Source organism: Zalophus californianus, chromosome 10, assembly GCF_009762305.2.
Source record: "Zalophus californianus isolate mZalCal1 chromosome 10, mZalCal1.pri.v2, whole genome shotgun sequence".
In the NCBI taxonomy this organism is placed as follows: Eukaryota; Metazoa; Chordata; class Mammalia; order Carnivora; family Otariidae; genus Zalophus; species Zalophus californianus.
The window spans coordinates 69,763,529-69,783,792 of NC_045604.1; the positions used below are offsets into that span (position 1 = coordinate 69,763,529).

At 51.7% G+C, this 20,264-nt stretch overlaps 1 protein-coding gene across 6 annotated transcripts in view; it reads left to right on the forward strand.

Moving 5' to 3' along the window:
* Positions 1–20,264, forward strand: part of RAB11FIP3 (RAB11 family interacting protein 3) — an 86,539-nt gene that overhangs the window by 48,194 nt on the left and 18,081 nt on the right. For 3 of the 6 annotated variants that reach the window (XM_035722060.1, XM_035722056.1, XM_035722058.1), the window contains exons 3-6: positions 6,902–6,993; positions 13,621–13,832; positions 17,411–17,560; positions 19,086–19,220. In XM_035722060.1, the coding sequence (XP_035577953.1) occupies positions 6,902–6,993; positions 13,621–13,832; positions 17,411–17,560; positions 19,086–19,220 (589 nt within the window). The remainder of the gene's footprint in view (positions 1–6,901; positions 6,994–13,620; positions 13,833–17,410; positions 17,561–19,085; positions 19,221–20,264) is intronic. The other 3 variants (XM_027610246.2, XM_035722057.1, XM_035722059.1) reach the window with 2 other exon arrangements.

Below are 20,264 nucleotides of genomic sequence, written 5' to 3' on the forward strand. Positions count from 1 at the left end.
CGAGCCGCACACCACGTGTGTCCGTTTGATCTCCACCTCAGGGAGCAGCCTTGCCTCCCACAAAGGTGGTGGCATCGTTAGTTGTAGATAGTTTTAATTCACCTTCGTGCCCATGTAACTGGCCGGGTGTAGGCTTCGGGGTCGATGGTGATGGAACCCAGAGGGCCCCAGGACTGGGGGGTCATCAGAGAAGCCTTCGCGGCTCTGCCTGACAGTTTAGGGCTAGGAAGGCGACAGATGCATAGAGGCCAAGCCTAAGACACCTGGCAGTTACTATTGCTGGGAAAACAAGCAGCTGAAACACAGGGAAAATGTGCTTCGACAATACCGCTTGGCTGGTAGTGAGTGCTATGTAGTCATAATAATGAAACGCATGGAATAAATAAAATCTTTAAAAAGAAAAGGGGGGGGCGCCTGGGTGGCTCAGTCGTTAAGCGTCTGCCTTCGGCTCAGGTCATGGTCCCAGGGTCCTGGGATCGAGCCCCACATCGGGCTCCCTGCTCAGGGGGAAGCCTGCTTCTCCCTCTCCCACTCCCCCTGCTTGTGATCCCTCTCTTGCTGTGTCTCTCTCTGTCAAATAAATAAATAAAATCTTTAAAATAATCAAACGCATGGAATATTTATGTAACCAAAGATTAGACAACAATTTTGGAAGGTTGCGGGGAGGGAAAGTGGGGAAGGGTATGCTGAAATCCTCAGGTACTACGCCAGGATGTCCGTAGAAAATTCTAGAATCCAGGAACTCATGGGAACTATTTAGAGGGACGAGGATGACAGGCTAAGGGTGTGAGGACTGGTATCAGCACTGGTCCACTGTCCACCACGGGAGGGGTGACGCATGCCCCTGGGTTGGCCGTGGCCACCCCGCATCACAGACAGGAACCCATTTCCCTGGGTGACCGCAGAAACCCAGAACGCGTGAGCTGCTGGCCACAGTGCACTGGCCATGCCTCTCTGGCTGGAAGCTCGCCACACAGCCTTACCGGCAGGACAGCACCATCTGTGTGTCTCCAGGCCTAAAACCATGGAACCCGAGGAGCGAGACTGGGCTTCCTTGGGTTCAGGGGGTTGGGGAGTCCAGACTCTTCTGAAGGGTCACGGCTGGGAATAGCAGTGGGAGCTGGTCCTGTGGGTGTGGGCAGGAAAGAGCCCAGGGCAGTGGCCAGCCAGACGGCTGGTGCCGTCCATGTGGCTCTGAGGCCCTCTCTCAGCCAAAGTGCACAGTCCTGTTGCCAGGCTGAGGCTGGTCTGTTCTGATAGGCAGAGTTAATGCACATTGAAGCAAGATCAGCTGTAGGAGTTCCTGGGGGGTCGTGACCTGGGAGTCAGCAGGTGCTTCTGGAAAGCGTGTGACCCACTGCTGTAAGGAAACCCTCCGGCCTCTGATGCCTGGCAGGGGAGAAGAGCCATCTCTGCTGAGGCAGCCTCTTTCTTTGTGGAGAGGGAGGGGCTGCTGGCTATGGCCCCACGTGGCTGTCTTGTGGGTTGCATGTGTCTTGAAGTTGAGTGACTTCAGGAGCATATGGATATCAGTCTGCTGAGAGAAGTGGCCGTCTTGAGAATGGCCTGTCTCCTTGAGGCCTGATCTCACCCTGACTCACTGAGACAGTATCTTTGTCAGTACCCACCACCCCTCCTCCCTCCTCCTTGCCTTCATGTGGGCCATTCACCCTTCCGTCTGCCGCAGGGGTTGGTAGAGGGGAGCTTGAGGCCAGGCCCTGGGAGGGGTCCCGGGCTCTGCCTGAGAGGAGCTGGCCAGGGCTCTCTGTCTCCATCCATAGCTTGCTCCAGCCTGCTCTCCCCTGTAGACCCAACCCCTGGCTCACTTGGCCAGCTCTACCTGGTCCCTTCCCATCCTCCGTGGCCGCTGGCCCTCTGCATTCTGTTTGTCCAGTGCTGCATCTGTACTTCCTTCTGAATCTCGAAGCAGCCCCCGCCTACTCTGAGCCTGCAAGTCAGGAGACCTTGGTGAAAGTCCTGCCTCGGCCCAGCCCACACACCCCATGGAGCCCCACAGGAGTTGTTTGAGTCTCAGGATTTTCACATTCTTTTGGATAATCGTTCCACTTTGATTTAATTAAAATAAAAAAATCCCCCAGCCAGTCCCAGAGTTAGCATGGACGCTCCAGGAAATAGTGCGCCCAGCCCCCTGGCAAGGGCAGTACTGTTCCGCGAAGACACCTGAGCAGAGCGTCAGTGCAGCAGGCCCCCCCTCCCAGAAGAACAGCAGGAACTTCCAGAGAACACACAGAATTGCACAACTCCAGGGCTGGGGAAAATAGTAGAGAGAACTTGGGGTTTTCTTCATGGTTCTTTAATCTTTCCATTTTAATTTTTTTTCCTCTTCAACTAATTTCTTATCTTATCAACTCTTTTTTAAGTCTTTTTTAATTTTCATTTTTACAGTTATATTTTATCTTTTCATTGTATCTAATTATGTACATATATGAAGTTTTTTTTCTTTACAATTTTGGGATCTAGTTTCTTCTAACAAACAGACCAAAATATACCCAGGATCTAGTGTATTGCTCTGTTCTGCTCACCTATCTGATTATATTCTCAATCTCCCTCTTTCTTTCTTTTTTTTTGGTTTCTGATCTCTTATTTGTTTAGTGTATATTTCTCTGGGGTTGTTGTTATTTTAGCGTTTTGTTCTCTCATTCATCTATTTTCTGGACAGAAAGACAAGATGGAAGCATTGTGTTTTTTCTGTGGCGAGAACATTCTGGAATAGAAGCGTCCCTAGAGGGTGAGGTTTGGTGTCAATGTGATGCCACATTGCAGGTGTTGTTCCCCCTCCCTGGAATTTAGCCTGTGTGGGGCAGACTCCTGCTCCTCAAGTGAGGTGGGAGGCCCTGGACCCTGACGGACAGTCTCCTGCTGGGCTGCGTGACCAGGGGCTCTGTCCAGTGTCTGGGCTGAGGGTGGCTGCCGTGATGAGAGCTTGAAGCAGGCAGACTGGAGGAGGGTCGCATCTGAGGGCACAGCTGAGACCCATGAGGACTGTGGGCCCAGACACTGTGCAGCCAGACTGCTCCAGGCTCCAGGGACACAGCGCATCCCCTGCCCTCAGGACAGCCCACAGACAATGAGGCAGGGCCGCTACAGGAGGGGACAGGAGCTTGGGAGGAGGGTGAGCAGGGGTGGGGGGGGGCGCCTGGGTGTGGCACCCTGGCATGTCTGGGGGTTGCAGGGAGGCCACTGTGTCCAGGTTGGGCATCTGGGGTTAGAAGGCAGAAGTGAGGGTATTAGGGGTACGGCCAGGCTATGGGCAATGAGGGAAGGCATGGATGTCTCTGCAGGGTGGGTGGTAAGTGGCCCCTTGGCTCAGTGCCAACTTACCAGGACCATGTCCTGGAGTGGGCGTGAGGGGCTGGGCCTCCAGGTAGCCGTTGCCCATGTGGGCTTGGGGGAGGCCATGCTGGTGGGGACACCCCACCTGTGTGCATCGGACGTCCTACCAGGTGCGCTCAGGGATTCAGGCTTTGTTTTTCTTTTTTCTGTAGTTTGATCTCATTATTTAACTTTGGTTAGGAAAGGAGAGTGAAAATAAAACTGTAGGGTGCCTGGGTGGCTCAGTTGGTTAAACGACTGCCTTCGGCTCAGGTCATGATCCCGGAGTCCCGGGATTGAGTCCCGCATCGGGCTCCCTGCTCGGCGGGGAGTCTGCTTCTCCCTCTGACCCTCCTCCCTCTCATGCTCTCTCTATCTCATTCTTTCTCTCAAATAAATAAATAAAATATAAAAAAAGAAAACGATAATAAAAGCAAGTCAAAGCTGATTTTGAAATTGTTGTTTGTTAGCATTTGGGAGGGTGGAGCACGATGGCTAGCGCCAGCAGCTTCCCACCAGTGCCCACTTCGGGTGCTCCTCCGGCGTGCGGGCAGCCCGCTTGGGCTGGCGGGCTTACTCTGCACCCAGGAATGACCCAGCAAGGGACTTGGTGTGTTGACCCAGTTGGCAGCAAAGTGCAGGGAGATTTTCACTGTCACACCACAGGCCTTATGGGGGGAGGATTGCTACAAATAGGCCATTGTGCTGGCCCCACCCCCACACTCTGGAGGAGTAAGATGAATGCACATTAAAAACGTCCGCTTCCCTGAAAGTTGTTTTAATTCATAGCAAACTTAACAGGAGAGTCGTATTTTGGGCCCATCAGGAATGTGAAAGCACCAGCGATGTTCACATCCCCCTGCCCACGATGTGGGACAAGACCCTCCTGACCATTGTCCACCCCTTGCGGCTGAGCACGTGTCCGCCACATCTAAAATGGTCGGCTGCGTTTTGAGACCTTTGAATTCTGTGTTTCAGGTTTTTGAAGGGAGAGGAAGACTATTACCATCTGAGAGGGGAAAATAGGCCAAAGACAGTCTAGCTTTTTACAAAATAAACGTGCAATCTCTAACTGTACTGGGGTAATCGGTCCCCTGCCACACCCTTGCCCCAGAAACCAAAAATGTGAGTCCACAGCAACCCTGGCAACCCTGGCCCCCCTCACCTGCACCAGAGACCCAGACCTCCAGCACAGGGATTCCAGCACACGCTGGGTCCACCTGCGTGCTTGCAGGCTCCTTCTCACCTGCTACAGTCTGTCCCATTCAGATATCTAGCCACACTCCTGGGGAAAACAATATGAAACAACACAAGTACTTATGGTTCTTTTTTTTTTTTTTTTAAGATTTTATTTATTTGAGAGCGAGAGTGAGCACAAGCAGGGGGAGGAGCAGAGAGAGGGAGAAGCAGGTTCCCCACTGAGCGGGGCTCCCGATGTGGGGCTCCATCCCAGGACCCTGAGATCATGACCTGAGCTGAAGGCAGACGCTCAACCGACTGAGCCATCCAGGCGCCTCAAGTACCTATGGTTCTTAAAAGCCACATAGGGGTTTTTGGCTTAAGAGCTTTAATCACTACTGCAAAGTAGTTTTGAGTTGGCATAGGCATCTCACAGTTGCTGAATACATAGATATTTGAATTCACACAGTTGCCGAAAGAAAGCATTATGATTCTGTTTAAGTTGAGAGATTCCTTTAGAAACAGGACGGAATAGCCATGTGTCCTGCCGCTGCTTTGTGGTGAAGGTCCTTCAGGACCCATTCTCCCGGCTCTCGTGGTGACTTCAGAACCTGGCTGGGGGGACAAGAAGAACGTCCTCTGCTGGCTCAGTCAGGAGCATGTGACTCTTGATCTTGGGGTCATGAGTTTGAGCCCCACACTGGGCGTGGAGCTTACTTTAAAAAAAATAAAATAAGGGACTGATGTTATGTTAGATTATGTGACATATATTGAGTAAGTGATGTATTTTAAATAAGTAATTCCTATGATCTGTTTTCTGCTCACAACACTGACACCCAGTGTGTGGGCTTTCATCACCAAGTGGTTCTCCAGCTCTCTGGGGACACCAGCTGGGTGTCCTACAATTTAATTTGCTCTGACACCAGCTGTCCGAAGACCCCACTTCAGGTGCCTAGGCCACCCACACTTCTGCCTGACCTGGCAGTGAACCCAGGGTCTCCAGTACCCCTTCTCAGGTTTGATAATTTGCTCTAATGTCTCATAGAACCCAGGGAGACACTTTACTTAGCATTAGCAGTTTATTTAAAAGGTTACAAATGAACAGCCAGATGAAGAGGTATATAGGGTGAGGTCTGGAAGTGTCTGGAATGCAGGGGCTTCCATCCCCGTGGAGTTTGGGATGCACCACTTTCCTGGCATGTTGATGTGTTCAGTACCTGGAAGCTCTCGGAACCCCTTCGTTTTGGGTTTTTTTGGGAGGATCCATTGGTCGTTGGTGATGGGCTTGGTCTCCAGCCTTCTAATCACACGTCGGGTACCCTGGCCACCAACCCCGGAGCTCCAAGAGTCACTTGCGTGGTGTGAATCCAGGTGAGGCTGAAAGGGGCTTGTTATGAACCACAGCAGATGCTCCTCTCAGTCTCGACACTCAGGAAATTCCCAGGAGCTGGGACAAGGAGCACATAAACGTTTCTTCTTATGTGGCGGTATCACAGTGACACAACTTAAGGAAACACAGGCATCTTCTATCGCTCACTTGCTTCCTGAAACATCCTGCGCCCGAACAGCGCTCAGGAGACCGCGGAAGCAGCGCCTCCTGCAGGAGAAGGGCCTGGTGCTGTTGAGAACTGAGTGTGTTGGAGAAGTGACGTCTCCCTTGCTGACGTCTGCTTACGGTCTGCCTGTTGTGAAGGGATAGCTTTTCCTTTAAAATTTTCCTTATTATGAAATAAAACATTTATTGCAGAAGATAGAGTTAAGCAAAAACAAAGGAAATAAAAACTGCCAGTGAGCCCCGCACCCAGGATGAGGTGTTGTTTTGGTTTGTTTCATCGTACCTACACCTCCCCAAACATACCCAAAGTTTTAAAAAATTTAAGTCTGGTACCTAATACTTTTTAAAGCCCATGAACAGTGTAACAGTCTTGAGATCTTGCTCCTTCTCTTTACGATGCTGTTGGGGGTTTAATTAATTAAATGGTTTTATTATTTTAGAGAGAGAGAGAGAGTTGGAGTGGGGAGGGGTAAAGGGAGAAGAGAATCTCCAGCAGACTCCCCGCTGAGCAGGGAGCCTGATGTGGGACTTGATCCCAGGACCCTGGGATCATGACCTGAGCCGAAACCAAGAGTCAGACACTTAACCACCTGTGTCCCCCAGGCGCTCCAACGCTGTCAGGGTTTTTAAAGAAACAAACATTTTATCATTCGGCCTCCATGCCACCTCTGGAGAGGGAACCTGCTTTCCTGTCTGAGCCATTGCTGCTTTCTCCCCCGGGCTTTTCCTGGGCTGTCTGGAGGCCCTGCTCGCATTTACCACTGTGGCGCCTTGTCCCTTGGCCTCTGGGGATGCTCTGGGTTCCCTGCTGAGCACGGGTCTTCTCTCCTGCAGAGTCCGATGGCCAGCTGTGCGGGGTCGCACCTGCCCAGGACGAGGAGCCACCTGCCTGCCCCGATGAGTTCGACGACTTCGTTACCTTTGAGGCAAGTGGTTCTCACTGAGGGGCTGAGAGGGAGTTTGACGTGACACATCTTCCTTTATGCCTTCTGAGTCCTGCTCCGCGTAGTGGTGCCCGGGCTAGTGGTGCGGGAAGTGCCATGGAGGGCAGGGCAGGGCCCACCCTGCAGGCCTGTGCACTCGGCTGGGAGCTCGGGGGCTCATGGCTGGGGCAGGGGATCAGCAGCTGTGTGTTCTGCTGCTGCTCACCGGAGGCCATGGCACGGCCCCTTGGGGCCTCTTGTCAGCAGAGGGACGGGCTGGGCTGCTAGGGCTCTCCAGTGGTGTTGCTGTCACCTGCCAGGTTGCCAAGCGAAGCCAGAGTGGGGGATGTGCTGTGAAGTTCTCGCTTTACCAAATTGCAGATCATTTTCTGGGTTTAGGGACTTCTAACACCTCATGCTCCTTTGCCACCTGCCCCCACGGTTGCTGTGCTTACCTGATGGACCTATAATTGTGGGTGTTTTGTTTTCTGCATGGCACGGGAGAGGTCTGTGAGCACAGTCACAAGACAGACCACACAATTGTGTCCCACCAGTGGAGGGGTAGGCAGATGTCGGGTAGCCCAGGTGGCTGGACGTGGAAATTTGCTTATTAAAAATATACATCAGAAACTCCAGAGCACCTGAAGAGCTGTTGCCCAGCGAGGGGTGCAGGGAACAGTGCTGGGCTGTGATGCGGTGGCCGAGCCTTGGCGCCTTGGTAAAATGGTGGTTGCACGAGGCAGCTTCTTGCAGTCCACAGGAGTTCACTACTTTCCTCTGGGGTCTTGTGTCCCGGCTCCGAGGGGCTGCTTCAGGCATTGGTCAGCCCTCAGATAACGTGGGTTCACTTTCTTACTGTCACTTCTGATAGCACAGGCCTCTGGGCCACTGGGGAGCATTCAGCACTCACAGCTTTGTCTTGAAGTACCAGCCAGGTCTGAGCCCCTCAAGGTCAGGGGCCGCCCTGCCTTGCATCCTGTTTAGCAGGATTGGTGTGTTCGTTCTGTGTGTATGTGACCTGGGGGTGCTGGGACCTCTCCGGGCGTTGGAGGCCAGGTGCCAACTGGGGCACGTGCTGGCTGCAGGCCCGTGTGGCTGGGTGAGGGGCTGCAGGCGTGCAGGACTCTGATGTGTCACCTGTCAGATGAACTGCCAGACCCTGTGATGGAGAGAGGCTGCTTACCTCACTGGAGCAGGGCCGGCTCCCTTTGCACAAGGTGTACTTTGACACACCTCTGATTTTCCAGGAATGCACCTTAGATCAGGGGAGTCCTTCTTTCCTTCCTTGAAGCATCTGGGGGGTCGCGACACTTATGCAGACACTTGTGCAGTGAGCCTCAGACCTTTATATCACCTTCCAGCAGAGCCAGACCTGAGCATCTGCATTCGCATCTTCCACTCTGTCCCTTGCTCAGGTTTCACACATATCAATTTCTCACACTTGATGTGGAGGTGGGTATAGTGGGTTGAATGGTAGTCTCCCTAAAGATATGATCACTTGGAACCTGTGAACGTGACCTTATTTGGAGAAAGGGTGTTTGCAGATGTAATTAAGTTGAAGGTTTTGAGATGAGATCCTGCTGGGTAGTAGGCTGGGCCCTGAATCCAATGAGGTGTCCTTAGGAGGAGGAGACACACAGGGGCCCTGGGACGGAGCCGCGGAGGCTGGAGGGACGGAGCCATGTGCCCGGGGCTGCCCCGGGGCCACCAGGAGCCTCCCCTGGAGCCTTAGGAAGAGTTCAACCTTGCTGACACGTCCAGAACCAAGAGAATCCGTTTCTGTTGTTTCGGCCACACAGTTTGTGGTAGTTTGGCAGCCTAGGACACTAACACGGGGAGTTTGTTACTCAGGGTCGTGAAAGGCATCAACACATTTTGTACTTAAACAGCTCATTTGGCCCAAAGGTGTGGGAGCCTCTGAGGCTGGGGCTGCCTCCTGAACCCTGGGCAGAATGGGCAGGGGGTCCTGTCTGACTCTGGCCCCCTCCTGTCGTCTGTGCTGGTCCTGCCGCCTCTGTGTGCCCTCGGGGGTTCCGGCTCCCAACCTTCAGAAGGCACGGTGGGAACCGATGTTTCAAAGAATGCAAGAGGGATGCTTCTGATTTTTTTTTTTTTTTTCAGAAAGCCGGAAACATTTCTTTTTACGTTTTTTGTTGTTTTGAAAAATAATACTTTATATTTGAGCAGTTTTAGCTTTTCAGAAAATGGAGCATATAGTACAGAGAGTTCCCATTCTTCCCCCCTCCCCGCCCCCCCCATCCCCCTGACACACATAGTCACAGTTTTCTCCATCATGAACGTCTTGCATTAATTAGTGTGGTACACTTGTTATACTTGATGATCCAGTACTGATGTATTGTTGTTAACAAAAGTCCGTAGTTTACATTAGGGATCTCTCTTGGTGTTAATGCTTTCTGTGGGTTTTTTTTTTTATTAGAATTTTTTAAAAAAGATTTTATTTATTTATTTGAGAGAGAGAGACCACGAGTGGGGTGGGGTGGGACGGAGAGAGGCAGAGGGAGAGGGAGAAGCAGACTCCCCGCTGAGCAGGGAGCCCGATGTGGGACTTGATCCCGGAACCCTGGGATCATGATCTGAGCCGAAGGCAGACGCTTCACCAACTGAGCCACCCAGGCGCCCGATGCATTCTGTGGGTTTTAACAAATGTACAGGGTCATGTGTTCACCATGTAGTATCATGCAGAGGAGTTTTGCTACCTTCAACACCCTCTGCTCCCTGGATTCATCCCACTTTCCCCACTAGCACCTGGCAGCAGCTGATCTTCTGCTATCTGCATAGTTTTGCCTTTTCCAGAATGTCACAGAGTTGGAATCCAATGTGTGGCTTTTGCTGACGGGCTTCTGTTGCTTAGTAATGTGCATTTAAGGCTCTTCCATGCCTTTTTATGCTTTTTATGATCTTTAGATGTAACTTTCAGGGGATTGGAACCAGGTACTGTGAAACTTACAGAAAGATGTTCTTTTAAAAAATCTTGCACATCTTATAATCTTAAAGTTCAGTAAAAATATGGGTGGAGAATATGTGCATTACACCCAGAATGTGAGACCCTCTGCTGGCGATCTTCAGCGATAAATAAGCCTTGTGCTGACTTCCTGGCCGGACACACAACAGTGTGGGGCAGTTCACTGCTGGGCTGCTCCTGGGTCCTCCTTCCTGCTTCCTGTTGGCTCCTTGCTCGAGACACCTTCTAGGAGAGTTATTGATGTGGCGTTTCTGAGAAGAGGGGGCGGGGTGAGGACTAAGTAAGATTTGTCACATTTACCGGAATGCAGAGGGGGATGGTGGAGTGCCCAAGGCCCCTGCAGCATGCAGGGGTGAGCTCATCTGTCAGGGTTTCTGGAAGGGCAATGGGAGGGTCACAGAGAACAGACACAAACAGAAATGATAAGAATTGTCCCGCTGTGCCTCCTCTTTTCCTCCCTCCTTCTCCCACCGAGGCCTCTAGAGGACAGAGCTGCCTTAATAAAATGATGGAGACTCTTGTCTTTTGTGCAAACTGTTACAACAGAGGTTTGAAAATCCAGAAAAAAAGCCACTGTTTTGCGGTCTGTCAAAAACCCAACAAGGACATTTCCTGAACTTTGCCCCCCTTCGCCGGTCAGCATAGCAGGAGGATTAATGGAGCATGTCTGGGAGCAGGTTAAACTTTTTCCAAGGCTGTGATGTACCTTCAGGTGAGCACACAGGTTTTGCTGAAACCTCAGCAAACTAGCAAATAGGAAGGCCACGAGGTTAGTTGCAAGAAGCTACACCTGGTCTGGACAGCAGTCCCCAGTGTTTGCGATACTGTGGGGAGGACATCTCCAAGAGTCTGGTGTGTGGAGCCGGGCGAGGCCCGTTGAGGCTGTCCGGGCTGGCGCCCAAGGGTGAGGGGAGCAGTTGGTGTCCCTCAGAGGGACCATGACCTGGGCAGTGAGGATACGGGCAGCGTTGGCCACACCGGCGTCCGTGTCCATCAGCAGGTCCTTTGTTAACCGGTGAAGGTAATAGTAACACGTGGCAGAGTTTTCTAGATGCACTTTGATTTTCCAATGAGTTCATCTTAACATCTGCAACTTGTAAGTATTTTAAAAGACAATAGCATAGATTTGTGGGCTTCTGGGCAAAGTTGGGTCCTGTGTGGTGCAAATAGAAGCTGATGGGCCGGGTATGTGAGCTGGTCCTGTGTCTTGTGTAGGCTACGGGGGCAGGGGGGTGCTTTGCGGTGATCTTTGCCTCTCGTGGAAGGCAGATGTTTAGCCAACTGCTCTGGAAAACTACCTGGCTTCCTGACACTTATTCAGGGCAGATCCTGGGGGTGGGCAGCTCCTGACCCCCTCAGGCTGCCGACTGCTCGGCACCCCCACCAGGTGTCTGAGCGGTCGGAGTAGTGATGTGGGGACGGGACCTCCAGTGTACTGTTTCTTTATAATTTGAGGCAAATAAGGTGCAAGTGCGACCTTGAAGCCTTTAGTGGCGTGGGAAGCAGTGCTCGCGTGTGTGACTCTCCTTCCGTGTGGGAGGAGTGAGATGAAGGTGCGGGAGTGGCCTAGAACGGAGTGTGTGTGCCCGGCCTGCGGCAGTCAGTGTTGTGCGGCATCTGTCTCACGGTTTCTGTGTCAGTGGAGGGTGACTTTCACCCTGAACTGTCCTGTCCAAGCTCCAAGGAGGGTTTGGACTGCAACCCTGGCCTCAGCTGCATGAGTCTTGTGAGCTCCTTGCAGGTGAAATAAGCAGGCCCGAGTGCCTGGACCTCCTTCCCTTCCTGGGAAAAAATGCACAGCTCCGTGCTGAATTGGCCTGCCCTTGCACACACGAAGTTGCCTGTCGGGGGCTTGGGGTCCCTGCTGGCCAGGGGGGAGCATTGTGCTATTTCAGAGGTGTTTTAGTTGGTTGGCTTTTTAAAAAGCTGACCTCAAGAGTTCAGTTCTGTTCCCTATAGGAAATCATCAGGGTCCCCACTCAATGTGTTCGGGGCCCTCAATGGGCCTGCTAGGTGAGGTTTGGGGTGCGTGGGACTTGCCTGCTTCCTGGGTCTGAGGACTGAGCAGTTGAGGAAGGGAGGGCTGCATGGGACTTTCTTGCAGACAAGGAGTGGCAGGGTGGCGCAGTCTTCCTCCTGTCCTTGGGTGACTCTCGGGCAGCACAGCTGTGTGAGTGTGCAGGGCCATCTGGGCAGCAGACCTGCAGCCACCCCTCAGCAGACACCTGGAACCGGCTGTGGATTTTGTGCCTGCTCTGTTGTGCTTCCTCCGCGGGCCCAGCCCCTGACATTCGGGTGCCTGCCTTCGACACGTCCATCTCTGCCTATGCTGCCCGCAGCTCAAGCACAGGGCCAGCCCTGAGCCCGGCAGGAAGTGATACCTGCAAAGTGATGATGAGCCTCTGAAAGTGATTTCCTGGCTTCAGATTTTGAAGAGAGGGTTTTTTAGGGGTTCCTCAGTTGCCTGAGATTCCAAGGAAGATGGGTTTTTCCCTTGGAAGCATGGGTAATACACTACGTCTTCTGCCCTTCCACTTTATTCGGGCTGCACACAAAGCTGGGACTGTGACCCCACAGTCTTCCAGGCTCCTTTCCATACCTGCCTGTGTGGTCTCTTAATCTCAGTTTTGCAGATGAGGCGACAGGGTTTGGAGTGGTTGGGACCCCAGTGTGGGGTCACTGGGCTGGTGGATGGTGGGTGGTGGATGGACCCTGGCCTGTCATTGGCGCACTAGGATCCCGCCAGCTTGGCCTGGGCCCTTCATGAGTCTTCGATGGTGTGAGGCGCCGTGGGGGTGTGGCCATGAGAGGCCCTCAGAGTTAGTGGCGGACCGGTGACTTTTTGTTACCATAGCACTTCTGAGCACACTGTGCCCTGGTGACATCAGAATGACAGGACAGAGTGCACCTTTTCCAGCTACTTTTCTGGAATATTACTTGTTCTCAAGTTGTTAACCTCAGATTCTTTTGAGCATGAAATGTTGGCTACTTACCCTAATCTATGCAGTTGCATATGTAATTAAAGCTGAGATGATAAATTGAAAATGGCCTGTTGAATGAATCTTTAGGTTTACGTCATTTGCACTGTGCTGCATGCTCGGCCATATGCTGGGCGCTGGGTCCAGAAAAGTGAAAACAAAGATAGGTTTTCTGGAAAGTAGACCTTTAACCAGTGAATGTAATGGGTTGGTTAATAATCGATGAGTTAGTATTTTGAGGTTAGACCATGTAATTGAACTTCAAAGCAGTAGCCTGAACATACATAATGGATATTGATGGTGACTTTTTAATTAGCATGTTCTTATACTATTCTTTGGATAGAACTAATTCCCATGCTGGTAGCCACAACATGGGTGGCCACACTGGGATTTATCCTCTGGTGCTGGGATGCCTTCTCTAACTAACTTTCAGAATTGTCTGGTAGTTTTTCTGCTTTGGAACATGTGTCTGTGTTTCAATTTTTAAAGATACTGGATTGTTTTGTTAAGCTAATGTTTCTACTTAGAGGTGCAGTTGGGGCCCTGCCTGAGGCTGTCTCTCCGCGTGGTCTCTTCAATGCCTGCAGTAGGGCACTGTGTGGGGCATCGGGGTTTACGGACACGTGGTCATTTTAGGGTATGGGACTGACCCCTGGCACTCTCTTCTAGGCCAACGAGGTGACAGACAGCGCATACATGGGGTCTGAGAGCACCTACAGTGAGTGTGAGACCTTCACCGACGAGGACACAAGCACCCTGGTGCACCCTGAGCTGCAGACTGAAGGGGATGCGGACAGCGCCGGTGGCTCAGCTGTGCCCTCCGAGTGCCTGGACGCCATGGAGGATCCCGGCCAGGGCGCTCTACTGCTCCTCCCGGGCAGGTCTGTACCCTGGGTATTGTTCCTAAGACACTGAGTGGTGTGTCCTGTGAGCAGATTGGGCTTGTGGAGGGGTTGGTGTCCGAGAGTGGTGTGGAATCCTTGCGGGACCTGGGGAGAATGTGGACCCTCCAGCGTGGCCTGGAGTCCTGCTGTGAGCCCACGCCTGCTGTCCTGAGCCGTCCGTCAGCCACAGCTGACCGCCTTGTGAGGAGATGCTCCTCCTGCTGGCAACAAATAGCCCTGATTGTACACGCGGCACAACTTCCTTGGCTGTAGAGAGAAACTTAATCCTGGTTTCTCACTGAAGTTCTTAGAAACCAGGGCAGGAAGGGCAGGACACCATATTCAGGCCCCATCTCCCAGCAGGATCTTAAAACCTGTTTGTGTTTTCCGCACCCCTACCGAGATCTTCTGTTCCTGTGCCCCCTGCCCCTGCTCCAGGTGTCCCCGTGTGTTTGAAGACCAGTGGAGGGAGGGGGAAGGTCTGACAGGTGCACACCCGGAATGCGAGCTTGCACTTTGCCCAGTGCTGTGTGGGAAGCCATCGTGCTTCGCAGCCTCGGAAGTGGTTTGGTTTTATTTCATGTCGCTTGTTTTATTTTATTTCATTGCTCGTTTGGCCCTTGCAGAGTTTTGTTTCTTCCCCTTTAACTGAAGCATCGGGTAGTGGTATGTGAGTGCGGCCAGCTGCAGCCTCGCCGGCGCCCTGGCCTGTAACGACGACTTGTGCCTCAGCCAGAGTGACCACGCGGTATTGTGGCCTTTGTACACCCGGCTGCTTTCGCTTAATGTTGTGGCTGTTGAGGTTCATCTGAATTTTTGTGCATAGTTGTCCATCGTTTGTTTTACCCTGTTGTATGAGTGTGCTGTAGCTTTTTAATTCATTGCTGGTGGCCATCTGGGTCGCTGACAGCTTTGGCTTTATGAACAAAGCTGCTGCAAACACAACGTATCTTGCTGGCCTGATTGTCCCTAGGGGTGGGACAGGGCTGCGCCTGCAGCATGCTTGTTGGGCTGTGGGCTGGGTGCAGACCGGACTTCTCGCAGGTGCTTGCCTGCCTGCCACCTGTGGGCTTCGGCAGTGTTGGTGTGGGATAGTTCTTCCTTGCGTTTCCCAGATGAGCACCTTTTCTTGCGTTTATTACCCGTTCGGAGATCTTTTTTGTGAAGTGCCTGTTCAAGTCTTTTACCCATTTGTTTATTGCAGGGGTCTACAGACTTTTTCTGCAAAAGACCAGATAATAAGTATTTTTTGGCTTGCAGGCCATATGGTCTCAGTGGCTACTACTCAGGCTTTGCTGGTGAAGTGCAGTGTGGTTATGGTTCATGGCTATATCCCAATCCGACTTCACAGAAACAGGCCATGGGTATGATTTGGCGTCTCCTGATCTGCTGGGCTGTCGTTTTCTTTTCTTTCCTTTTTTTTTAAAGATTTTATTTATTTATTTGACAGTGAGAGACACAGTGAGAGAGGGAACAGAAGCAGGGGGTGTGGGAGAGGGAGAAGCAGGCTCACCACAGAGCAGAAAGCCCGATGTGGGGCTCGATCCCAGGACCCCCCAGATCATGACCCGAGCCGAAGGCAGAAAGTTAACTGACTGAGCTACCCAGGCGCCCCTCTGTATTGTTTTAGAAATCTTTGCTTACTTCACATGACTGTGATGTTTACTTGTGTTTTCTTTTAAAAGCTTTATTTTTTCACCTCTATATTCAGATCTGTAATCTCTCCATAACTGACTTTTTGTGTGGGGTGTGAGGTTGGGATCATTTCCCAAATGAGTATCCAGTCGACTCAGCCTCAGTTGTGAATAGATTGCTCCTTCCTTCGCTGTCTGGTGTCACCTTGGTCCTGTGAGGTGGCTGAGTGTGTGGGGCTGGGTCTGGACTGTGCAGTCTTGTCTGTCCGCCCTCGATCAGTACCACACAGTCCTTGTACTCCAGCGTGCTGTAGATTGTCCTGTCTGTATGTCAGTCCATCAGGCTGTGTTGGTGCCTTTGGCCCTTTGCCTTTCCCTATGGGTTTTTGAAACAGCTTGTTGGTTTCTGGACAAAGAACTCTACAGGGATTTTGGTTAGAGTTGTATTGATACAGCTTAATTTTGGGAGAATCACCGTCTTCACAGTAAATCAGGTCTTCCAGTCTTTGAACACAGTATTTCACTCCATTTATTTATATTTATTTATTTGTTTATTTTCATTTAAATTTTTTTTTAGAGAGGGAGTGGGGAGGGGAGAGACAGAGGGAGAGAATCTCAAGCAAGCTCCACGCTCAGCACAGAGCCTGACGTGGGCTCGATCTCATGACCCCGAGATCAAGACTTGAGCTGAGATTGAGTCGGACGCTCAACCCACTGAGCCACTCAGGTGCCCTCAATTATTTATGTGTAACCATATTTACGGATATGCTTCAGAGGATGGTAAGAAGTACGGAGATCATCCCCATTTCAGTTCACTCAGGCTTCATTGTTTCTGAAAGTGGGTGCGTGTAGGACCATGGGATTTGTCCTTAGTGGCTTCGGGACTGCTCTGTGGGTGCGTGCATTTGTGGGTGGGAAATTGGAACTTGGTCTGAGTGTTGAGCAGCCGTGTTGGTGTGGGGTACGTGCACAGAGACCCAGGTCCATCCCTGACTCTGCCTGCGGGGCAGCCACTTGGCTCTCTGAGGCTCCCTTTCCTTTTCTGAAAGGGGCAGCTCTCAGATTCTTGTGGATTAGTGGTGAACAGCTTAATCCAGCCCTGGTGGAGGAGCTGATGACATCACAGCTGTTTTCTGTTGCCCTTGGTAAAGCCCTGGGCCCCCTGGCATTGGCTTAGCCTCTGCCACCTCCAGGCATGCCCAAGCATCTAGCCTGGCCCCATGACCCTGTGCTCTGGAAGGTGGGTATGGAGGAGTGATCTCCCTCTCAGAAGGAGGACAGGTGCTAGCAATCCCTTTACTTTGCCCGGTTGGAGTCTGCTAGTCTGAATTTTATATCACAGCAAAAATCTGCACCCACTCTGGCCAGTGGCTGTATGAAGAGGCATGGGGTGCATTTGCTGGAGACATGGGCCTGTGTCCACGGCTGAATGCATGATGTGTGAGGCTGCTGAGCAAATTGGGGTGTGCTGGAAGTGTACAACGAACCCCAGATTTCGAAGACTTGTTACAATATAAATAATATAAGGGCGCCTGGGTGGCGCAGTCGGTTGAGCGTCTGCCTTCGGCTCAGGTCATGATCCCAGTGTCCTGGGATTGAGTCCTGCATCGGGCTCCCCGCTCAATGGGGAGTCCATTTCTCCCTCTGTCCCTCCCCATGCTCATGCTTGCTCTCTCTCTCTCTGTCAAATAAATAAATAAAATCTTAAAAAAAAAACAAAAAACAAAATAAGGAATACAAGAAATGATACTTCGGATATGTTGGAATAAGTTAAAATATATTATTAAAATCAACCTATTCATTTACTTCTTTCTAACACGGCTGCTGGAACATTTGAACTCCAGACACGTGGCTGGTAGCGCATTCTGGTGGAAGGTACCATCACACCCGCGGTTCTGGGGCCACAGGTCATAGTGTGTCACTTGTGTTTTGCCTTTGCAGATCCCACCTGCACAGCCAGTCTGTCGTCACGGTGATAGGTGGCGAGGAGCATTTTGAGGACTATGGCGAGGGCAGTGAGGCAGAGCTGTCCCTGGAGACCCTCTGCAATGGGGAGCACGGCTGCAGAGACCCCGCTTTCCCTACCCCCAGGTAACGCAGCCCTGCACTGCGGGTGTGTGTGCATGTATGCACACGTGTGTACCCACTTGTGTGTGTAAACGTGTGTGAGGGCGCGGGGAGGGAGAGAACATGTAAGTTCTACTCTCAGTAATTTCAATTATGTAATACAATGTAGTTACCATGTTTTACATTCAATCCTCAGACCTTATTCCTGTCGTAGCTGCGAGTTTGTACCTGTTGATCAGCCTCTGTGGGAGGCTTTAACATGGCAAATGATTCTTTGGATTCGTTTCCTTATAATTATCAGACATCCCCAAATTGTCTGGGAAGTTCCGCCTGACTAAGCTGAAGTGCTAGGCCTGAAAGGGTGAGGCCTTCCCTCATGGAGCTGATCCTCCCCCCTTGCCTTCCACAGGGGCCTCACTTGTGTCCACACAAGGGGCCTGTGGCTGGTGACTGGCCCACCTGAGGGCGTGCCTGCCCCTGTAGGTGAGACTCTTGCCTGGCTCAGCACCTGGTCCACATCTGTCGCCTCTCCCCTTTGTGGCCAGTTCTGGAAACCCTCTCTCTTTGCTGACAGCAGAAGCCGAGTACCTCTGAACCCACATCTGCAAGCCCCTTCCTTTGCCCAGACTGTTGCCCTGGCCCAGAGGACCCCCCAGCCTGGGAGAGGGCCTCTGTGGCAAGTCTGGGAGTTGGCGTGAGTGACGCGTGTGCGTGCTTCTAGCTGCTCTCCTCTCCACACGCACATCCGTGGTGGTGTTGACGCACAGGCGGAGGACTGGGCGCTGCTAAACGTGTGTCTGTCCAGCTTGGTAATCTTTCTTGTCTGCTTAGTCTGTGTCTCTCACGTGGTCTTCTCACTGTTTTCTGTCTCACGTGTAACTTCTGCACTACCACTGACATTTCCCATCAACCTGTCTTTACATGGAACCTCCAAACGGGCTTCCAAAAGCCAGCAGGTCCTAAAGTTGCCGCAGGGGCGTGGCTTTCTTCTTCCCTCAGTAGGCTCCCCGCCAGTGCCCTGAAAGTCCATCGAGATTAGATCACGGGGGGCAAATAGAATCCGGAGTGTTTAAGGAAGGTCTTAAAAATGACAAAATTATCGGTGATTCCTCACGCACGCACCGTTTTTGAGGCTGGTGGGCTTTAGAGCAGTTCTTAAAAGTAGCTACAGTACAGGAAGTGAGACTCGACCTGTGCTTTGCTCTCACATTGATGTGTTTTTGACAAAGGAGAAAGTAATGTGTCCAGCCATTTACTTGTTAACGAAGGGGTTTTGTTTTACAATGAAGCCCATGGGCCACATCTGTTTCTCTGAGCACCTGACCAGGAAGAGCAGGTATGTGGCCAAGTCCCCTGCTGCTCGAGCTGGTGCATGTCACCACTCCTAGAGGTGACGTTGAGGGAGGTGGGCTCCCAGCGGTCTAAAGGAAAGAGCCAGAATCTTCCATAGGTACCCGACAACATGCTTCTGTCCAGACCCTCCACGGAGTCACAGATAACCTGGTGGGCCCCTCACTGTCTCCTGAACTGACACTTCTCGTCTCTCTAGCACCGACCCGCTTGCCGCAAAGCTGCACAGCATCCTCACTGATGAGGCTTTTGAGTTTTACTGTAGCCAATGCCACAAACAAATCAACCGCCTCGAGGATCTTTCTGCTCGCCTGAATGATCTTGAAAAGAATAGGTAACTGAGTAGTGCCTGGCCTTGCTCTTTGTTAAGCGGGAGGGAGAGTCTAGTTAACCGCAGCGCCAGCTGGTGGGTCTGGCCAGGGGTGCCACTGGCTCAGCTGGGCCGAACTGCAGCGGAAAGGCGAGTATGCTGGCACCGGGCCCCTTCCTCTGCCACCCCTCCCCCCCGCATGTGCTGAGCCTGTGTTTGGTGCACTCTGCCCTCTTGCTGTGTGTGCATGCCTTAGTCCGAGCCACTGCTTCTGACCCCACGGGAGGGAACTACCTTCACACGCTGTGTGTCCTGCATGAGGAAGTCCGGTGTGTGAAAAAAACAAGATACTGTCTCCATCTTACTAAAAGATTTCTTTAACTGAGAGTCACACGAAAGGGCTTTGTGAAATTTAAAGTTACATTTGGTCTTTAAAAACTGATTTGAAGGGGCACCTGGGTGGCCCAGTTGGTTAAGTGCCTGCCTTCGGCTGGGGTCATGATCCCAGGGTCCTGGGATCGAGTCCCACATTGGGCTCCCTGCTCCATGGGAAGCCTGCTTCTCCTTCTGACCCTCCCCTCTCATGCTTTCTCTCTCAAATAAATAAATAAATAAATAAAACCTTAAAAAAAATTAAAAACTGATTTGTAGGGGCGCCTGGGTGTCTTAGTTTGTTTAGCATCTGACTTCCGATTTTGGCTCAGGTCATGACCTCAGCATCCTGAGATCGAGCCTCACGTCAGGCTCCACACTCTGTGGAGTCTGCTTGGGATTCTCTCTCTCCCTCTCTCTCTGTCCCTCCCACAGCTCATGCCCTCTGGCTCTCAAAAAAAACCCCAAAAGAGATTTGTAAACAGCTTTCGGGAGTATATGTTTAAATCAGGTGAGCCTTTCCTAGAACCTATTTCTTTTCTTTTTTTTTTTTTTAAGATTTTTATTTTTAAGTCCTCTCTACATCCAACATGGGGCTCAAACTCATAAGCCCAAGATCAAGAGTCACATGCTCTACTGACTGAGCCCACCAGGTGTCCCCCAAACCCATTTCTGTAAGGCTGCCTCAGACTGTTA